Source organism: Rhynchophorus ferrugineus, unplaced genomic scaffold (assembly GCF_030347505.1).
Source record: "Rhynchophorus ferrugineus isolate W39M unplaced genomic scaffold, kcgeb_rfMv2 rfM7, whole genome shotgun sequence".
In the NCBI taxonomy this organism is placed as follows: Eukaryota; Metazoa; Arthropoda; class Insecta; order Coleoptera; family Curculionidae; genus Rhynchophorus; species Rhynchophorus ferrugineus.
Genome location: NW_027472586.1, coordinates 27,648,733 through 27,671,027, shown reverse-complemented (window position 1 = coordinate 27,671,027; position 22,295 = coordinate 27,648,733). Strand labels below are relative to the sequence as shown.

Below are 22,295 nucleotides of genomic sequence, written 5' to 3'. Positions count from 1 at the left end.
CAGTTGTGTTTGTGGACGATTCCAATCCTGGACACACAAATTGTTGTAAGGACTCACCATCCTCGTTTTTTGATATTTATGGGTATTTTTCAACATCAGCTATGGCACGTTTTAGGTACGACTTGATTTCATTTTTTTAGCACAACATCGCACATGTTTTTATCTATTAAGGTCTCATACTAACATTTACACGGTTGGTATTGTTGTCTTGATAAACAATATACAAATAAAAATGCAACCATATTCATGCAGTATATTTTAATAAAGCACAAACATAGAATATTCAGATTTTGTGTTACATGAATAATTCTATAGTAATAATAATTAAATTGTTGTGTTATTCCTGGTGGTGTAACATACAATGATTTTAAAATATGGAAGAACAAGGGTAAATGCAGAATTAAGGTTAAATTTTTAAAAATTATGAAATCCAAAAAGCATCAATTTTAAAACACATCATTTTCAACGACCTGGATAATAATAGAATTTAAATTCTATTATTATATTTTAAACAGTAACTAAATGAGTGGTGAACCCCGTGTAACCTCAGACTGGGTGAATCTTCTAGACAAACAATAAAAAGGTACGTTAATTATTAGGTAAATTACTAGGAAGTACTAAATTAAAAACACATGGTAAGTGAATTTCGTAGTAAATAAAATAGCCCTACACCTAAACACACATATCTGAGTTTTTAAGAATCTGCAAGTACATGTGTCACATAGAGGTGAGAATGCACAGTTAGCCAACTATGTTTTCCCTAGATACCTAAAAAAATCCCGATCCAGAGGGGGACTTTTTAATTAAATCTTTTCAGTTATCACTAGGAAATCCAGGAAGCCCAATCAGGGATAAAATACGATGTATCTGTGTAATCACCAGTTCTTTTTATCAGCAGTACCTTCGTAGCAAGATGTAGTCTTCCTACTAACAACACTCAATTAATCGTAAGTTATCAAAACAAAGTAATACGTTGAATTCATTTGCATAGTTTTGTAGCATTTTTGTAACTATATGTATTTATACTTGTGTCTATATAATTTACTTTATAGCTGCGTTTATTTTATTATGTGTTTGTTTCGACAAATCCTTTAAAACTAACCACGTCTGTGCGGAATAATAGGCCCAAAAAAGAGAAAAATTACAATTGTATTTTTTAGTGCAACATTTATATTCGACAGTCTTCCTATTTGTCGAAATAAGTCCACAGTTATTTTGGAAAGCATCATGTATTTGTAAATTTATTTTTACGAACAGAAAATACTCATAAACTCGCTGAACCCATAATAATTTAGGCAATTCTGAAAATCTTAATATTAAATTAGACCAGTCGGAAAGGTTGAAGCAGAGCTGCGGGGAAAGGCAACTTATTATAACAACTTCGGATGAGCCATGACACGAAACGACCGTAAAAAGTTGCTATAATGCTTGTTTATCACGCTCCACTATGAGCTATTCTCAACACGAATAGAAAGAAATGTATAATAACACGTTATACGTCATGTATATATATATATATATATATATATATATATATATATATATATATATATATATATATATATATTTATTTATTTTATTTAAAGAACTACCACCGTTATGTTATGTTATGAATTATGAGGTTACATTTTTTTCCTTATTTTCATGCAAGCGTTTTACTTGATAAGTTAAACTTGTCACTGTTGTCCAATTTCTTACTTACTATTTAGCCTATTGCGATTTCCCGTTTTAAAATTTTTAAGAATACTACATTTTCGCTCGATCGATGCGTACAAGAAAGGCAGTTTCAGCAGTAAGGACATCACAATTTTATATTTGAGAACAAAAATTTATACAGAGTTTTTAAGACGAAACACTTTCCCCCGTAGCAATCACCATCAATGTTATCTTCATCAAGTTCAGTCACAAATTGACCACTCGTCATATTACTTTTGTGCTATTCCAGATTTATGAAACCAGGCACCAGCCATTTTCAATCAATTTGTAGCTGCTGAGCCTCTGATGGATTTACGGCGGATATAAAAGAAAATATAGTATAGAATTTTTTTCACATTTTCCGTATTTTCTCTAGCTTTTCAATCTATATTTCGCCAGCATTTAAAATATTAGCATAGGACGTAGTTAATTAAGTTAGCAGACGGGGTTGTCGAAAGATTTTCTATCGGGCTTTAATTTCTAAAGAAGGGATGTTTCTGATTGAAATTCATTAACAGTGAAAATACATAAGACATAAATTCTAAATATTCCACAGTGATAGATTCACTAAATTGGGTCACTGAACATTTCACACAGACTATCAATATTACATTTACAATGAGATGTTAAAATCACCGCATAATGTCAATGCCTAGTATATCCCCATCAACATGAGGTTCCCCAGAAGTTCTACCGATATATATATATATATATATATATATATATATATATATATACATATATATATATATATGTACATATATATATATGTTCATATCAATGAAGGAAAACACATAATCACAATGATCGCTGAGAATATACATAATTCATAAGTTTTTTTATATCAAATTCAAGTAAACTAAAGTTTTATATTTTGGTAGATTACAGAAAATAGATGTAAAAGCTCCGCAGGGTAAGCTGTTGGGGCCAATCTTTTACCTGATGTACCTGATGTAAAGTTGCTGAACTTTAAAATAACACTAAAACTATTTTATAAGACAATGCTTTCAGCATAATCAATTTCAATTTTCAAATTCAATTTGTCCACATCAATATTGGTCAGTTATACATTTTCTATTGAAAACATTTTTTTTAAAAAAATTATATTATTTTTAGATCCCAATAAGAAAAGAAAGAGACCCAACGTTAACAAACTAGAGAACGGATTGGGAAGGATTTGCTAAAGAACTGAACAAACGAATTCAACTAAATGTACCCCTCAAGACAATTAAACAATCAAATTTTGAAGCAGAAAAATTCGCAGTGGATTACGATAAGATAGAAAAGCTAGAACAAATATAGAACAAGCTGCTTGGAATAATACTCCAAAAATTAATAGTACAATTAAAGGAATTAATCATCCAAAAGAAGTCAAGGAAATGGTAGCTGAAAAACGAAAATTACGAAAAAAATGGCAACAAAACAGAACACCTGAAAATAAAAATACTTTAAAAAAATTCATAAATGCCTATCTGAGAAATTTAGCAGATGATAAGGAAACTTATTATTCACTATGAAGAGCCATGAAATATCTAAAGCGCTTATGTCTACACAGTCCACCTATAAGAGACCTATGTGAGAATTGGGCACGTGACACCAAACCACACCAAAAAATAGAATCATTTGCTGAATATATAGAAAAAACTTTCAGACCAAGCGAAACTAATATTGAATATAATCTGAAAATTCGATGATTGAATTTTTACGCCGAAAGAGCTAATCAAAGTTATTAAAACTGACATTAAACCCAGGAAATCACCTACGATTTAATTAAAGGAGAATTACTGCAAGAACTACCAAGAAAGAGAATTATAAAACTCACCAATTTGATCAATTGGAAGATTGGGAAATTATAATGATCCCAAAACCTGTGAAGTGATCAAACGAAATAAAAGCCTATATCACTGCTGCCAGTAATATCTATGGTTTTTTGAAAAACTCCAGTTGAAAAGAATAAAACCGATCATAGAGAGAAAAAAACCTAATACCAACACACCAGTTTGGAATTATTAACAAGCATTCAACAATTGACCTGGTCCACATAGTAACAGATGTCATTGAAAAAGCCTACGAAAGTAAAAAACTATGCGCAGCTATATTCTTAGATATACAAGCAATTCTTAGTATACAGGCCTTCGATAAGATTTGGCAGGAAGGCCTCGTTCATAAACTACAGAAAATGTTACCAAAACCACACACCGAACTATTAAAATCGTTCATTACAACCAGCATGTTAAGAGTCAAACAAGAGGAAGCTTAATCTACAATAAAAGAAGCTAAAACAGGTGTACCACAAGGAAGTGTACTGGGGCCAATGCTTTATCTACTCCACACTTGTCATGTACCACAAATGGAGAATATTAAGATGTCTGCATTTGCGGATGATACTGCGATTATAGCTGTCGGAGACAATACTGAAGAAGTCTCACGAACATTACAACAGGCAAGTTATAATATAAATAATATATAAGCTTGGAAAATAAAAATTAACGAAAGTAAATCTGTGCAAGTGCAGTTCACCAACAATCAGACCGGACATGCACCAATAACATTAAATAATACTATCATTCCATATAGCAACAACGCTAAATATCTTGGAATGAAACTTGATACAAAACTTTGCTGGAAGGAATATATAAAGAAGAAAATAAAAGAACTGGAATTGAAATATAGGAAAATATACTGGCTAATTGGAAGAAAATCACAATTATCAGTACGTAATAAATTGCTTTTATATAAACAAATACTGAAACCTCTATGGACATACGGAGTTCAATTATGGGGATGTTCTGCAAAGAGTAACATAAGCAAAATACACATTAAGAGGTATTGTGGGCGCACCCAAATACTATAGGACTGATTACCTACATCGAGACCTTCAGATACCCAAAGTCAGTCAAGAAATCAAGAGAATTGCAAGGGGGCTGAGGAAAGACTCCATTCTCATGAGAATATTGAGGTATTTCAGCTGCACATATATATTGAAGTATTGCAGCTGCTTATCTACCTAGATTTAAGTTATCACAAAGACAAATTGTAGGTTATTCGGAAACGACTAATAACAATGTAATAACTAAATATTAAAAAAAAAATTTAAAAAATAGATTCGACAATAACTATACATTTGTTCTAATTACTATGTTTTATTTTAATACAATCTTCAGTTTCAGCAAATTAAACAAAAAGTAAAAAAATACTCTTTGATGGAATATTAGTTATATTAGTCAATAATAATACCAACAAATTAACATAGGTGTAAATAATATTCAAGGACCATGTATGAACACAATAAATAATTTGCTAATAGCATTGGACACGCTGGAGAGCTCAGATAAAGAAGAAAAAGAAACACTGTATATTAAATTTTGAAAAATGCTATAATTATTTGGAAGAAATTCTACTATGTACCTAAATACATACAATAAGGTACTTAAAAAAAGATTCTAAAACGTATATGGTCATTATATAACATATAGATATGGGATTATAACACAAAGAAAAATTTAGGCAAAATTCAGAGGTTTTAGAATAATCTATTGAGGGTTACTTTTAATGTACCTTGTTAGTTCAGAAATAGTGATCTTCTATGAGATTTGGTAATGGGCACCATTAACCAGACTATTAAAAACTTGATTCGTTGACACAATCCAGCTAAGAACCAGGATTGTCTCAACGTTAAGAAATCTCGTCTCAATGTTAAGAAACAACGCGGATTTGACAAGACCAGTCAAGAAGACCAAACTTTTTGAGCTGGTGTGTTGTGGAGTTAGAGCAAAACAATATAAAACTAGTGTGCATGTCAATATTAGCTCAAAAAATTATTATAATTTAAATCATTCTTAATTAAGTTTTCAGACTGTAATTTTAGCAACAAAAAAAACTAATTATGCTCCATTATTATGTTTTTGATTTACTTCTTGAGTAGAGTCAAGTTGCCACGCTTTTTGTTTATAATTGTAAAACTATATCAAGTGGTTTTTACAGTCTACTTTGGAAAAAATATTAATTTCATTAATAGAGTCATTATACTTTCACTTGCGCTTCTGAAGTCCGCTCAACTCTACTTGGATACTTTTGTATCCAGATTTGCGTAAACTATTCAAAACTTTTTCAATATTTTCATGAAATTTTTCAAAGACCGGACCAAAAAAAATTAATCGTCTCTCATATCAAATTATAACGAACAATTTAAGTAATATATTTTATAAACAATACCAATTTCTTCATAACCTTTAAGATTTATCTAAAATATCGTATGACCAAGAAAAAAATCGTAATAATGAATTCAAAACATCGATAAAAACGAACGTAACAAGAAAAACATCGCTAATTAAATAAAGATAAAATTACAATTAATCAAAACAATTACTGCAAGTTCACGTTTTGTTTATTTCAGATGATCCTTAGTTGTGATTTGGTGGGTATGTTATATTGTTATGTTTTGACTTCGACGATATCAGAGTGAATTTGTTAAAAAAACCAATCGTGATTAAAATTTCGGTTGGTTACTTACCCAGAAGATATTGAAGTAATATTCCAATAGTTATCTGCGCTTGGAAGAAGGTTCCTAACGTGCCTCTAACGGATATGTGTGCTATCTCACTCACGTACATTGGAACTACAACGCTTAGAGCTCCACCAGATAAACCAGCAATAAACCTGGCGAAATATATCAGCTCTACAATATGACTGAAAAGAAAACACTGCATTATATAGCAATAATATGGCATATATTTTAAGATTTATATTTTTATTGTGATAAATATCTAACAGGTCAATTGAAAAGTCCCCGGACTGACACACATATGGCGCTATTAGAATTAAATCCATATGTTTTTTAGTTAGCCCCAACCCTCAAAAGACGCGTGTATAAATTTGACAGCTGTTGGATTATTAGTTTGTGAAATATAGCATTATGAGTGAAGCAAATTTTGTTATTGTGAAAAAAACGGATAAAAAGGAATTTCGCGTGTTGATAAAATATTACTTTTTGAAGGAAAAACACAGTTGAAACAAAAACTTGGCTTGATGCCGAGTTTCCGGCCACTGCCCCAGGAAAATCAACCATCAAAGATTGGTATGTTAAGTTTAGACGTGGTGAAATGAACACCGAAGACGGTAGACGCAGTGGAGGCCCAAAAGAGAAGACGAAAGAGAGACCAAAAACAAATCCACCAAATTATTTTGAATTACCGTAAATTGAAACTGAATGAAATAGCAGACACTCTAAAGATATCAACTGAACGTGTACTTTTAATTATTTCCGAATATTTGGGTATGAAAAAGCTCTGTGCAAAGTGGGTACTACATGAGCTCGAATAATCTCGGGTTTTTGGCTTCGATATGTGAAAATGGATTAAACATGAATCCATCATTTCACTCCGAAGTCCAATCGACAAGCATCCGAGTGGACTGCACATGATGGACCTGCTCCAAAGCGTGGGAAAACTCAACAGTCGGCTGGCAAGATAATGGCGTCTGTATTTTGGATGCGTATGGAATAATTTTCATTAACTACCTTGAAAAAGGAAAAACCATCAACAGCGACTATTACATAGCATTATTGAACCGTTTGAATGACGAAATCGCCGAAAAACGACAGCATTTGAAGAGAAAGAAAGTGCTGCTTCACCAAGACAATGTACCATGTCAAAAATCCAGTAACTGGGCTTCGAATTGCTTCCTCATCCACCCTAGTCTCTAGATCTGGCTTCTAGTGACTATTTCCTGTTCTCAGATTTCAAACGAATGCTCGCTGAAAAGAAATTTTCGTCCAATGAAGAGGTGATCGACGAAACTGAGGTCTATTTTGAAGCAAAGGACAAATCATCAAGTTGGAGTGCTGCTATAATTAGTGTATCATCCTTGAAAGGAATATTTATTGAATATTCAATAAAAAAAAACTAATTTTGCCAAACAAATGTGTTTTACTATGGTAGGCCGGGAACTTTTCAATTGAGCTGTTAAGTAATCTAGCAAAACACGAATATATAAATGTAACTATGACATTTATTCCAATGGCCCTCCTTTTGATAGATCATCATCATCATTATCAATTCATAGAAGGTGCTCGAGAAAAGTATCTACTTCTCAATACGCAGATGTTGGTGCTACAGTTCTTGACCCATGTCTTCTTCGAAGCTATTCGCTGCGCCTTCTGCCTGTCGATTTCGCCATAGAAGTCTGTATAGAATCGTTCACCTTTCATTCAACGGACATATTAAAAATATTGCAACCTGCGTCGCCGACTTTGTTCTTCAACATTACCCTTATCATCTTAAATGAATGACGTGTATGCTATTTAAGGATATTATCAATACAGAAATATAAGTGAAGAAGTAAGAGGAAGCTAAATCTGATATATAAGCAAAAGGTTCAAAAAATTTGTACTTGAGCCGTATAAGCAAATGTTATTTTTCTGTCAATACTCATTTTGTTATTTCAGTTTCACGTGAACAAAATGATGTTTACATTCTAAAAGGTCATGCTTAACTAATTTTTAGACATTAACTCGCAACTAGACTGAAAAATCTGCTTTTTATAATATATGTGTCATGGGAAAAGAATGATGACATGAGACAATATCAAATATCGCTTTGTATCGAATGTCTGATGAACCTAGGCCAATACAAGAAAGGCACCGAGCAAACAGAAAACACGTATCGAGCAAGAGATGCCTCATCAGCTCGTGTGTTCTCTCGAGTGTTCCATATAATGGGAGTGCAGGTATCGAGGCAAGCCGAAGTGTTTCAGAGGTTGCATCGGCGTGAGAGTTCCCAGCTGAAAGAGTCTTTCAATCCCCGAAATTCTGAACGAATCAGAATACAGAAAATTTGACTGTGAAACACGGTGCATCGAAAATGAGAATCAGAATTCAATAACGTCAGAATTTTCCATTAGAACTGAATTATCAAAAACAGAATTGACTAAAGAAATAGCGAGAATACCAGAATTAAAAGAGTAAAATAATTAAAGAATTAGTCAAAAGCATGAATTAAGAAACAGTCAATATAGTCAAGATTTAATAAGAATTAAGAAGAAAGAAAAGGTAACAATGATGGAAGTCAAGAATCAAGAAGAGTAGAATTCTTATATGTCGTGTGTAATCATCAGTTAGGTCCGATAACGGAATCATTATTATCCAAAATCAGACAGACGATTTAGTAAGTCATTTCCATCCAATTCATAATTGTTTCACCATTACGTATCAATATAATATCTCTAAATGTATATATTTTTATATTATACCTTTAAATAAACAAACAAAGAGAGAAAATAAATTGTATTTGACTTGCAATATTGTTTTCTCTTCCTAACAAGTCAACAGCTACAATATTTTTCAAATAACGCGTTAATTATTAATATAAAATCAAATACTTACTAAAAGTAAGCTATGATTATCCAGCTAAGGAATAATGGCAGTATAAGAATCTGTAAAAGCCGTTTCCTGCCCAAGATTTTGCTGAGAGATCCTGCGGGTATTGCGCCGACGAAAGCTCCTAGCGTTACGAGCGAACCGATCCAAGCCCCTTGCGTTTCACTAATTCCTACTTCCCTCTCCATCACCGGAAGGGCAGACGATGTCCAACTAAATACCATCCCTAAGCACAATGCCGAAAAGGTGCCTGAAAGGAAATATTTAAGGTATAAAGTATAATGTAAAAACAATGTTTCAGATAAAAACCCCCCAGGTAGTATAAACTTGTTACTAAAACGTGTGTTAAGAGGGGTAAGAGGGGTAGAACGTGTGCGTATTTCGGGTAATTTTTTATTTAAGAGTTTACGAATAAATTTTCAAAACTTCTGTTAATAACCCAATGAAGATATCAGCTGCCACGCGTTGTGGCTCTTCATCCAGGTAGGTGATTTGTGTACATTTTGCAAGTCACTAATTAAAAAAATTAGTTTTTTTAAAGTGTCTCTTCTATTCGAACTAAGATTAAAAGAGAAAAAACGAAAATTATTAATTTTTAATAAATAAAAAAGATATGGTTAAAAACTCTAAGAGTTAGAAGGTATACAAATTTGAAAAGCATATTTTCGATAAAAATGCGTTTGAAAGTTAAAGTAGCTGTAGAGGTAAAATTACGACAGTAATTAATTAATATAAACAACTGACTAATTAATCAGCTATGCTTACTAATTAATATGCTATTGCTGCTGTTCTTTTCGAGCTTTTCGAGTTTCTTTACTGTCTAGAGAGCTTCGTCGAATTTGTAGCATTATGCGTTGATTGTCTTTTCTTGGGCATAATTGAAACCTGCTATCAACGGTAATATTAAGCTCGTTCATAATGGTTAAGATACTGGAAATTACTTAATTAACTAAACAAGCAGCGAAATATGCCTAGCTCTCAGCGATTTTTAAACCAGATTGCAAAATGTTTTGGAGCCAATTGCCAAACTGTTGAAATGTAGTTTTCATATGTATTTTGAATATGACCGTCTAAACATCTCACGAGTAAATCATTTCTCGTTAAATCTTCATTTTCTTCTTCTTTATTTTTTCCTTTCTTTCTCTTCTTTCTTTTCTTCTTCTTCTTTCCCGTTTTTCCCTTCTTCTTCACTTTTACTACAGTTATTTATCTGCCGATTGGTATACCGATTTCCGTTAATTGTCCGTGTGTTTCATTCATATTGAAAATGTCCTCGTATCCGAAAAACGACTATGATGGTTTAAGCCTAGTACTAGGCCTCCCAAAAAGCTCACTTCACCGTAATCGGTATACAAATCGGCATCAAATAACTGTAGTGCAAATGAGGAAGGTGAAGAAAAGACCGAAGAGAAAGAAAAAAAAAAGAAAGTAAAAGTTAAGTAAATGAAGATTTATCGAGAGATCTTTAGGCCTTCATATTCGAAATGCAAATGAAAGCTTCAACAGTTTGGCGATTGGCTCCGAAATATTTACATTCCGATTTATATTAAAAGTCGTAAAAGTCTCGGCATATTTAGTTGTGTGCTTATTTAATGAAGGAACATCTAGTATTTTAACCATTCTGAACAATCTTAATATTACCGTTGGTAGCAGAAGCTTCAATTATGCCCAAGAAGTCGACAATCGACGCATAATGCGAAAAACTCGACGCAGCTCTCTGAACAGTAAAGAAACCAGGAAAGCTAAAAAGGAACAGTAGCAAGCTGAAAATAACACATATGAAGCTGAAAAAGGACTTCAATAATGATGCCGGGATAGCTGATTAATTAGTAAGTTGTTTAAATTAATTAATTACTGCCGTAAACTTGCCTCTACTGCTACTCTAACTTTCAAGAACGTTTTTCTCGAAAATATGTTTTTCGAATTAGTACATTCTAGCTCTTAGAGTTTTTAACCAATCGTTACGAAATTCTACACAAATCTTTACAGAAATTAAAAAAAAATGGTAAAAAATCCTACTTGATTTTCACTTTCCGAAAAAAATAATTTTCGTTTTTTATTCTCTTTAACGTTAGTTCGCATAAAAGAGACACTTAAAAAAACTTTTTTTTTTAATTAAGACCTCCAGAATGTACAAAAATCACCTACCTAGTGAAGATTTACAAAGCGCGGCAGGCAAAAACTTTTGAAAATGTTTTTATAAACTCTTAAATACATGTACAATATGTTTTCAAAATAAAAATAAAATAAATGTTTTGATTCTTAATTATCCATAAAAAAATCGTAAAAATTACCCGAAATACGCCGTCCTACACCTATTTTCCCCCTTAAAAGGAAAGTGTATACTAGTTCCAATATAAAGTGCCTCAATAAAATTAGTAAATACTATTTTTCATATACTGTGAAAATAACGATACTAACAATGACGGCCTCTGACCGATTAATCATAAATAATCTGGGTCAGTATGTTATTTAAAAAAAATTACAAAGATCTAATTGTTAACACTTGGACTAAATATCGATCAATAATCAGTTTAAAGCTATTTATAAGAAGTTAGACATTAGATATATTTGACTATATTATACTGTTGTTCAATAACAGGTCAATTGCAAAATCCCCTGTCTGACAGATAGATGGTGCTACTAAAATTAAATCCATAAGTCTTAATTAGCCCTAACCCTCAAAAGATGCCTATAAAAATTTGCTGTCGGATCATTAGTTTGTGAATTATAGCATTTTGGGTGAAGCAACTTTTGTTATTGTGAAAAAAATTGATAAAAAGGAATTTCGCGTGTTGATAAAATATTGCTTTTTTAAAGGAAAAAAAGGCTTGATGCCGAGTTTTTGGACACTGCCCCAGAAAAATCAAGTATCAATAATTGGTACGCTAAGTTTAAAGGTGGTAAAATGAGCACCAAAGACGGCTAACGCAGTGTACGCCTAAAAGACGTTGTTACCGACGAAAATATTTTAAAAATCTACAAAATCATTTTGAATGACCGTAATTTGAAATTGAATGAAATAGCAGACACTCTAAAGATATCAGCCGAACGTGTACATAATATCATTCACGAATATTTGGGTATGAGAAAGCTCTGTGCAAAGTGGGTGCCGCGCGAGCTCACTTTTGACCAGAAACAACGACGGGTTGATGATTCGGAGCAGTGTTAATCCGAGATTTTGCGTCGATATGTGACAATGGATGAAACATGGCTCCATCATTTCACTACGAAGTCCAATCGACAGTCATGCGAGTGTATTTTGGGATGCGCATGGAATAATTTTCATAAACTACCTTGAAAAAGGAAGGACAACCAACAGCGACTATTATATAGCGTTATTGGACCGTTTGAAGGATGAAATCGTGGAAAAACGGCCGCATTTGAAGAAAAAGAAAGTGCTGCAATGTGTGCTAAGGCAATGCACGGTGCATTACAAGTCAGCGAAAACGATACTGGCTGGAAAGAAATTTTCGTCGAATGAAGAGGTGATCGCCAAAACTGAGGCCTATTTTAAAGCAAAAATCATACTACAAAAATGGTATCGAAAAGTTGGAGGGTCGCTATAATCAGTGTATCACCCTTGAAAGGAATTTTATGTTGAATAAAATAAAATAATTATGCCAAAAAAAAAGTTTTACTATTATCCAAATTAATATCTAGTGAGTGAAGTCAATAATGTCAGAATAATTTTAACAGGTATCTTTATAAAATTATATATGTTTATCCCTTTCGCTGTATAATACGTAACCGTAAGGAACGTTAACTACATTTTTGAATTCAGGAGGTTAATAGAATTGTAACAGGGAAAGATGACGAATTTATTTCAATCTAGCAATTTAGTTTTTTATTTCAATTTTATTGGTCATTAGAATGTGACCTTTATTAGTCAGGTGATGCTATGGTCTCAGGTTACGCGCCTGCGTGGTAAAATTTGTTTAAGAACCAATCAATTGAAAACAACAAAGTTTTTTCTTTATAGGTGCCTATTATGGAAATTTAAACTGACCAATAAAATTATTATAATGGTAACCACAGTACCATCTAGAAACTAAACAATGCGAAACTTTTCTCCAGAGACACCTATTTAGTTTTCTCTCTATTATTATATGCCTAAAAACACTAATTTGCATCTTGCATAAGAGCATGCGAGAACTAGGTGAAAAGTCGGTTCTCGGTACAGAGATCGTGCTCCAATCAGCAAAAAATTCAACCAAAATTTCTTCTTGTTCTTTCAAATAGATTGTTTACACGAATAATTATAGCTAAAATCTGATGAATTCTTCATTCAAATAGATAAACATATGTATCGAACCATCATAATATTCTTGTTTTCGGGTGGATTAGCCCTTAAGGATATTCATACAAAATTGACAGATATTTATGGGAAATGTTCATTCTATGTTAACCGTCAAAATTAGGGCAACTAAGTTTAAACCTGGTCGTATGTCCCTCCAGAAGGGCGTTAAAAAACCTCAACCTCACCAGAAACTATATCACAAAAGTAGAGACTGATATAACTAAGGCTATGGAAAGAAACTGCGTGAAACATCATGGATTAAAAATTAGCAATGCGAAAGTACTCCGCAATATTCATGCCGTATTTGCTGAATACTAATCAAAATCACATGGGCAAAGTATTTTCGCAGTAATCTTTAGACCGCTTCAATAAGAATCCAACCGATTTTGTGCAGCAATTGGTCACCACCGATGAGACATAGGTCCACCACTACATACCAAAATCGAAACACCAGTCAAGGCAATGGGAGAAAGTCGGTAATTCAGCACCACGAAGAGATAAGTTCGATCTCAGCTGCCTAAAAAATTATGACTAGCATATTTTAGAAAGCCAAAGGGATCCTTTTAATATATTACGTTGAAGAAGGTAAGACAATTACAACCGAATTTTACTTCGATCTTCTTAGCCAACTAAATGTTAAAATTAGCAAGAGTAGACCTAGGTTGATGACGATTTTTTAACAGGATAACGTAACGAAAAGTGCGGGATTTGGGGTAAGATAACTTATTCACTCGGCCACCGATCAATTCACAACCTCGACTCTCAGCCTTTCATGTGAACAATTTGGTTCTGGAAAGCGCATCTAATGAAGGAGTTGATGGGGCCGTAGATGAATATTTTCACATTCTTTCAGTTAAATGTTTGGTTAAGCTAATTATAGATTCCCTGTCTAAATACAGTTATGTTTGATAACAAAACATCAAGAGATATACTACCAAATGGGTAAATATACGATTGCAATTCAGTACGAATATATGAATACATATCAAAATGGGATTAAATTATTCTGCATCTTGAGACATATTTTGCAAAAACCGTAAAAATCAAAATGTTTGAAAACAGAAAACCCTACTCCAACTATCATATTCACCAGACATTGTACCTTCCAACTACCTCTTCTTTCACCTGATTCACCGAGCACCTCTTACGACGAAACCCAAAATGAAATCTAATCCTGAATGATCTCAAATAATAAGAGATGTTTGCAACGCGGAAAAAGAATGTTTCCTGAAAGATGGAGAAACATCATAGCTAACGATAAGCAATACTGATACTATTTTGCTATTTACACTGAAGTGAATCAAAGCGATGATTTTTCTAGGTCTTCTCAACTCGACGTGCTTCATACGATGCTCTCTAGCTGCACCATAACCTGGTGGGCATCACAACAGCTTCACCTTACAACTTCACCTTGTGAAAATATTATATTTTCCAAGTACCGTACCCCATCAACGGATTTACAAATGTTCCCAAATTATACACATTAACCTTGGCAAGTATATTTTGTGAAATAACTAAGATTTGGGATATGGCGGTGGTTGTAAAATATTCCCTAAAAAGGGTACTCTATGCACTAAATATACTTGACCAACGCAACCAACAATGGCGGTTGGTCCATTAAAAAAACCTCTAAAATAAAATACTTAGAATACAAAGCTAAAAATAAACAACCCTCAATTCAAATTTGTACACCCTATATTTCCAAATAGTGAAATAAGATCAGTTGATAGTGAATATCAACATTTAACATGATTGCAGCAGATTACAATATATTTCCAAAAATAATATTAATTCCCTATTTATAAACAACAGTTATTTAAAGATTTTTTAAATTAAATAACGTAGCTAATACATAATAAATCCAAAGTTTAAAGGCATATAAACAACACTAATTATTTACTATGTAGGTTGTCAACATATATTAAATGATCTTTGGATTTGACGATGTAGTGTGTTTATGGTATGTCTCAATAGCGTCATAGTTGTGACCCGTAAATAGTTATGAATGAAACCAATGATAATGATAAGACTGAAGGTGAATAAAATGTGGCAATGTGTCAATGTCAACATTGAATATTAATTTTTTTATTTACACTCTGTATATAACATATTTTGATATTATTTCTTTAACATTTAATGGCTATTTTTACATATATTTCAACTAAGTAATAACACTGTAACCAGGAGGTAGTAAGATTAAATCAAGTAGTAGTAAGTAAATCGAGTTATTTTTCGTTATAAATTACTGTTAACAAAGAACATTATTCATGCATATGTTCGTATAACCAATCGTCCCAAAATGGACTTACATACAATTCGCCCGATTGAGCAGCGTTGTACTCAAGAGTTCGAGAGAATAATTTAAAATCTATTGATAAAATTAAAACCAAATTGAACAAATCTTTAAAGGAAATTCCAGAAACCGAATTAGATGATTGTCTAAATTTGAGAAAAAAGTGACAATAGTAAATAAATAAATCATTATTATTCCAAAGACTGCAAAGGGAAATACTGGAAATTAAAAACAAAACCATAAATGACTATCTGAGAAATTTAACACATTATAAAGAAACTGATTATTCACTCTGGAAAAACCACAAAAAATATAAAACGCTCATGTCTACACAGTCCACCTATAAGACCTTTGTGCATTTGCTGAATATCTAGAAAGATTTTCAAACCAAACGAAACTAATATTGAGTATAATTTGCCGGACATAAAAGCTGAAAATTCGATGATTGAATTACTCACGCCGAAAGAGCTAACCAAAGTTATTAAAACTGACATTAGCCCCAGAAAATCACCAGGCTACGATTTACTAACAAGAGAATTACTGCAAAAACTACCAAGAAAGGGAATTATAAAACTCACCACCTTGATCAATACAGCATTTAGATTAAAACATGTCCCAGGCATTTGGAAGATGGCGGAAATTATAATGATCTCAAAACCTGGGAAGTCGCCAAATGAAATAAAAGCTTATAAACCTATATCATTGCTGCCACCAATATCTAAGGTTTTTGAAAAACTCCCGCTGAAAAGAATAAAACCGATCATAGAAAGAAAAAACATAATACCAACTTACCAGTTTGGGTTTATTAACAAGCATTCAACAATTGACCAGGTTCACAGAATAGCAAATGTTATTGAAAAAGCCTACGGAAGTAAAAAAGTATGCTCAGCTATATTCTTAGATGTAGCACAAGCCTTCGATAAGGTTTGGCGTGAAGGCCTTGTTCATAACCTACAGAAAATGTTACCAAAACAACACACACAACTATTAAAATCGTACATAACAACCACAATGTTTAGAGTCAAACAAGAAGAAGCTTACTCTACAATAAAAGAAGCTAAAGCGGGTGTACCACAAGGAAGTCTACTGGGACCATTGCTTTATCTAATCTACACTTGTGTTGTACCACAAATGGGGAATAATACGATGGCTACATTTGGTGATGATACAGCGATTATAGCTGTCGGAGACAATAGTGAAGAAGCTTAACGAAAATTACAAATGACAATATAAATAATTGGACACAAGCTTGGAAAATAAGAATTAATGAAAGTAAATCTGTACATGTGCACTTCACCTATAAACAGACCGTACAAGCACCAATAACATTAAATAATACTATCATTCAATATAGCAACAACGCTAAATATCTCGGAATGAATCTTGATGCAAAACTTTGCTGGAAGGAACATATAAAGAAGAAAAGAAAATAACTAGAATTGAAATATAGGAAAATGTACTGGCTAATTGGAAGAAAATCACAATTATCAGTACGTAACAAATTGATTTTATATGAACAAATACTGAAACCTATATGGACATACGGAGTTCAATTATGGGAATCTTCTGCAAAGATTAACATAAACAAAATGCACATTGAGAGGTATTGTGGGCGCACCCAAATACCATAGGACTGAATACCTACATCGAGACATTCAGATATCCACAGTCAGTCAAGAAATCAAGAAAATTGCCAGGGGGCATGAGGAAAGACTCCATTCTCATGAAAATATTGAAGTATTGAAGCTTTTGGATACCACGAGAACAGGACACGGACTCAAAAGAATCAAACCATCTGATCTTGTGTAGTATTGTATAGTTAGGTGCATATAATAAAAAATACAGCAGTGACATGTATAAACATAATTTCACCAGAGACTGAGATAGGGCCGAAAGGTCCTCCTAGTTATACACCTATATTTAAGTTATCATAAAGACAAATTGTAGGTTAGACGGAAACGGCTAGTAACAATGTAATAATTAAATAATAAAAAATAATAAAAAAATTTATTCGTACTTCATTAAGTGCTGAAGATCATATTTTTAATACTGCGTATTATTATTTAAGGTAAGGTAAACAGAGAGGTGGATGTCATAAAACATTTAGAACTTTTACACCAATCATATATAGCACTTCGTGAATGTTTTTGATTTTGAATTACCCTGTTATTAAGATTTATTTACCTACTCAAAGGGGATAGACAAAATAATGTCAACACGATGCAATATAATACATGTTGTTGCATGTCGGCAACACTGCTTCCGTGTAAAAAATGTGACGCATGTGTATATGCATATACATCCAAGTAATGTAGATTATATTTCAGTGTATTTTGCAGGAGCTCCATGAAATTAACATTCAAGAGCTTCGATTGCGAAACCCTTTATAACTGATGCCAACGCTAAGGTGCCAAAGAAGTGATGCAACGACTTTCCTACAAACGGCCGAATTTATGTATGGAGAGCCCTAAAAGAAGTCTACGATCTGGACTGTATGTTTCCTAGAGTCAAGGCTGGGGAAAGTTCTGTTTTGATTTATGCGGTAATATCGTGATATTCAGCTGGTTCTCGCATTCACATCATTGGCCGGATTACTGCAAATTAATATATCCACATCCACAATAATGAGATTCTTATTATGACTAGCATATTGCTGCCAAATGCTATCATATTCTAAGATAACAATAATTCCAAAATTACATTCAAACATCTTCACTGGCCAGCATAATTGGCAGACCTTAACGTAATTGAACTATTAGAGGAATTTTAGAATAGGGAGTGAGAGTAAACTTCCATCTCCAACATCATTGGAGACATTGGTAGATGTTTTGGTACATTCAATGTAATGGGAAAGCAACTCATTATTACTAAATAAATATTGTGTATATGTCAAGTTCATATTAGTTTGTCTATGCCCTGTATATTTTTGAATATTTAGTTTCTGAACATTTTTAAATATATTATACATATATTCGTACAATATTAAATAAGAGTAGCAGCAGACTGTCTAACATATTTGAGAGAATTCTGTAATTCAAAAGACAGAAAATATCAATAACGACTAAAAAATTAGGCAGTTTGAGTCAATACTAACGCTTGGAAGAATTTCGAAAGTATTTAAATCTTTGGAAATACATAACTTTGAATATCGAGAAATGCCCAAAACAGTCGGGTATAAAAAAACTATTTTTAAATGATCTGTTCTGAACTGTAGTCATACTTTATGCACGCCCAAGTAAGTTCTTTTTCATTGATAGATAATACTTGAAAAAGTGAAGAAACACATGTGGGTGTTGCAGTTTTAGAATACATTCTAATAAACAAAAACAACCTCATCAAATTACGTAAACATCATAATTCCTAGTTGAAAAATAAAGCTGCTATTTGAAAAAAAATGCAACGTCCAAGAATACAAAAAAAATGAAATTAAATGTTGGTATTTAAGATTTAACTTTTTTATTTATTATAAAATTTATCAAAAAAAAAACAAATGATTGTTCGACTCTTTTATAAAATCAAAAAAGAATCATCTAATACGCCTATCAAAATTAACTTGTGTCATGCATTTTATAAATGTTTTGTCGCAATAATAATTAAAAGTAGCATGGCATCGGACTGAATATATATAAATTTAATTATTATAGATAAAAATTAATGTAACACTACAACTGGACATTCTTGCGAGAAGATAATAATTGCTGTGTTAAGACAAGTATCAACTTATTGGCACAACATTTGGGTAACCTATTCCAACCGATATAGAATCTACAATGGATACAAATCTTGTTTATCAACCCGACGTAGATATTAATCCGGTTTCTCTAATGGAAGTTGCCATGGAAATTGATACTAACTGAATTCTAAAAATGCTTCTGGAATTGATGATATTTCACCTGGGTTATTGAAAAAGTTGCCATAAAAATCAATCATCATGGTGACATATAGTCAATTGAAAATTTCCCGGGCTGACACATAGACGGCGCTACTAGAATTAAATCCATATGTTTTTAGTTAGCAATAAACCTTAAAACATGCGTGTATAAATTTGAGAGCTGTCGGATCATTAGTTTGTGAATAATAGCATTTTGAGTGAACTAACTTTTGTTATTGTGAAAAAATTGATAAAAAGGAAAAAAATGTGTTGATAAAATATTGATTTCTGTCCCAGAAAAATCAATCACCAAGGATTAGTATGCTAAATTTAGATGTGGTGAAATGAGCACCGAAGACGGTGAACACAACGGAGAACTGTTGACGCCCAAAAGAGGTTGTTACCGACGAAAACATTTAAAAAATCCACAAAATGATTATGAATGGCCATAAATTGAAATTGTAGGAAATAGCAGACACTCTAAAGATACCAACTAAATGTGTACATCATATCATTCAAGAATATTTGGGTATGAGAAAGCTCTGTGCAAAGCGGGTGCCGAGCGAGCTGCCAAAAACAACGATGAGTTGATGATTCGGAGCAGTGTTTGAAAATGATCAAGCGTAGATATGTGACAATGAATGAAACATGGCTCCCCCCTTTCACTCTGAAGTCCAATCCACAGTCATCCGAGTGGACTGCACACGATGAACCCGCTCCAAAGCGTGGGAAAACGCAACAGTCGGCTGGCAAAGTTATGGCATCTGTATTTTGGGATGCGCATGGAATAATTTTCATTGACTACCTTGAAAACGAAAGGACCACCAACAGCGACTATTACATAATGTTATTGGACCGTTTGAATGACGAAATCGTCGAAAAACAGCCACATTTGAATAAAAAGAAAGTGCTGCTTCACCAAGACAATGCACCGTGTTACAAGTCAATGAAAGCGATAGCAAAAATCCATCCATCCACTGAATTCCAGATCTGGTCCGCAGCGACTATTTCCTGTTCTCATATCTCAAAAGAACGCTCGCTGGGAAGAAGTTTTCGTCGAATGAAGAGGTAGCCGCAGACACTGAGGCCTATTTTAAAACATATAATCATCCTTGAAGGATATTGTGTTGAATAAAAAAAAATTGCCAAAATAATTTGTGTTACTATGGTGGGCCGGGGATTATTCAATTAACCTGTTATTCCCGAATATTTTAATGGCTCCAATAATCATTCTTAAAAACTGAGAAACCGGCAGAACATGTAGGATCTTACAGACCTATTCCGCTGCTACCTGCCATATAAAAATTACTTGAGAAACTGCTGTTAAAGCGTATTTTACCATTTTTACAAATACCAGATTTTCAGTATGTCTTTTGAAATCACCAGTTAATAGTCGACCAAGTGCACGGAGTAAGAGCAGTTGTTGAGAAGACATTTATAGAAAACAAGTACTGCCCTGCAATATTCATCGACGCCTCAAAAGCTTTTGACTGAGATGGCATTTAGGAGTAATCTATAAGATGAACAAATTTCTACCGCAGAACTAGTCTCGCATAAAAGAGCATTTTCAACATTTGCCGACAACACAGTTAATACGACAAAATATGTATATCTGTCTAAATCTGTAAAAAAAATACAAGCGGCAGTCAAATATCAGAATCCGCTAAATGCCTCGGCATCCATCTTGATGGTAGGTTAAATTGAAAACACCATGTTCGTTATCACAAAAAGCAGATCAAATTAAACTGAAAATCAACTGCTGTACCTATTACCACTCTTACCTTTACCTCAACATCAAAGAAATTGCTAAAATAAAGTCAAATAATATAATAAAAATAATTATCTATAATTATTAATATATATATATAATAATTATCTAAAATAATTATTATATATAATTATTAAAATAATTATCGCTACGTAACCGACGAAGAGCTGCACGATAACCTCGAAGTCAAATGGATTTGCGAAGTTATCCAAAATTTCGGCTTAAAACATGAAATGAAGTTACTAACCCACAGCAACGTGGAAAAAATTCAGCTACTGTGTAACACACAGAAAATCATAAGATTCAAGGCAGCCAAACCACATCAACTTGTAGTTACTTCTTAAATCTTTGAGAAATACATGCTGATATATTTACCCCATACTCGCCTTTCTTACGTATTGATGCAAATACAATAGAACAGTATTAATAAATTTATATATTAATAACGATTGTACTAAGCATATCTAATATAAGAGATAATTAATTTTAAAAACGTCAACTACCCGTTGCCAACATTAAAAAACTATTTAAATCATTGATACTCACTGACGAATGCACCAACAAACTGTGGCAGATTCTTCGGTGGTTCGACACCAATGCCCGTCATCAGACCACTTCTGGAGTTTTCCGTCAAAAGTACCGGTCGCGTCATGTTGATTTGAAACTTAGTTTTCTCCCGTGATTTTCCTTTCCTTCAATTAAACCGACGATATCGGCATCGGTGTCTTGCTTCACAACGTTCACTCACAACAACGATTCTGACATGAAGAACGGCAATAACGTCGATTCGTCTCATTTATAGATCGCCAGAGGTGAGAGGTCATGTTCGATAACCTCCTCCTTTGACATGATAATCTGACGAGCCCCTTTTCATAACATCGATCTACAGTTAATCGTGATGATGGACTTTGGAAAAGACAAGTTATTTTAGCAATTTTATTGTTACATTGGGTTGGAGAAAAAGTAATTTCGGTTTTTTTCGTTATAGTCAAA

General features: G+C 33.0%; 1 protein-coding gene across 1 annotated transcript in view; it reads right to left on the bottom strand.

Moving 5' to 3' along the window:
- Positions 1–22,078, bottom strand: part of LOC143199611 (facilitated trehalose transporter Tret1) — an 84,964-nt gene extending 62,886 nt beyond the window's left edge. The window contains exons 1-3 of the mRNA XM_076409537.1: positions 21,849–22,078; positions 9,077–9,320; positions 6,209–6,384 (exon numbers count right to left, since the gene is read on the bottom strand). Coding sequence (XP_076265652.1) covers positions 6,209–6,384; positions 9,077–9,320; positions 21,849–21,954 — 526 coding nt within the window. The 5' untranslated portion in view covers positions 21,955–22,078. The remainder of the gene's footprint in view (positions 1–6,208; positions 6,385–9,076; positions 9,321–21,848) is intronic.
- Positions 22,079–22,295: the final 217 nt, after the last annotated feature.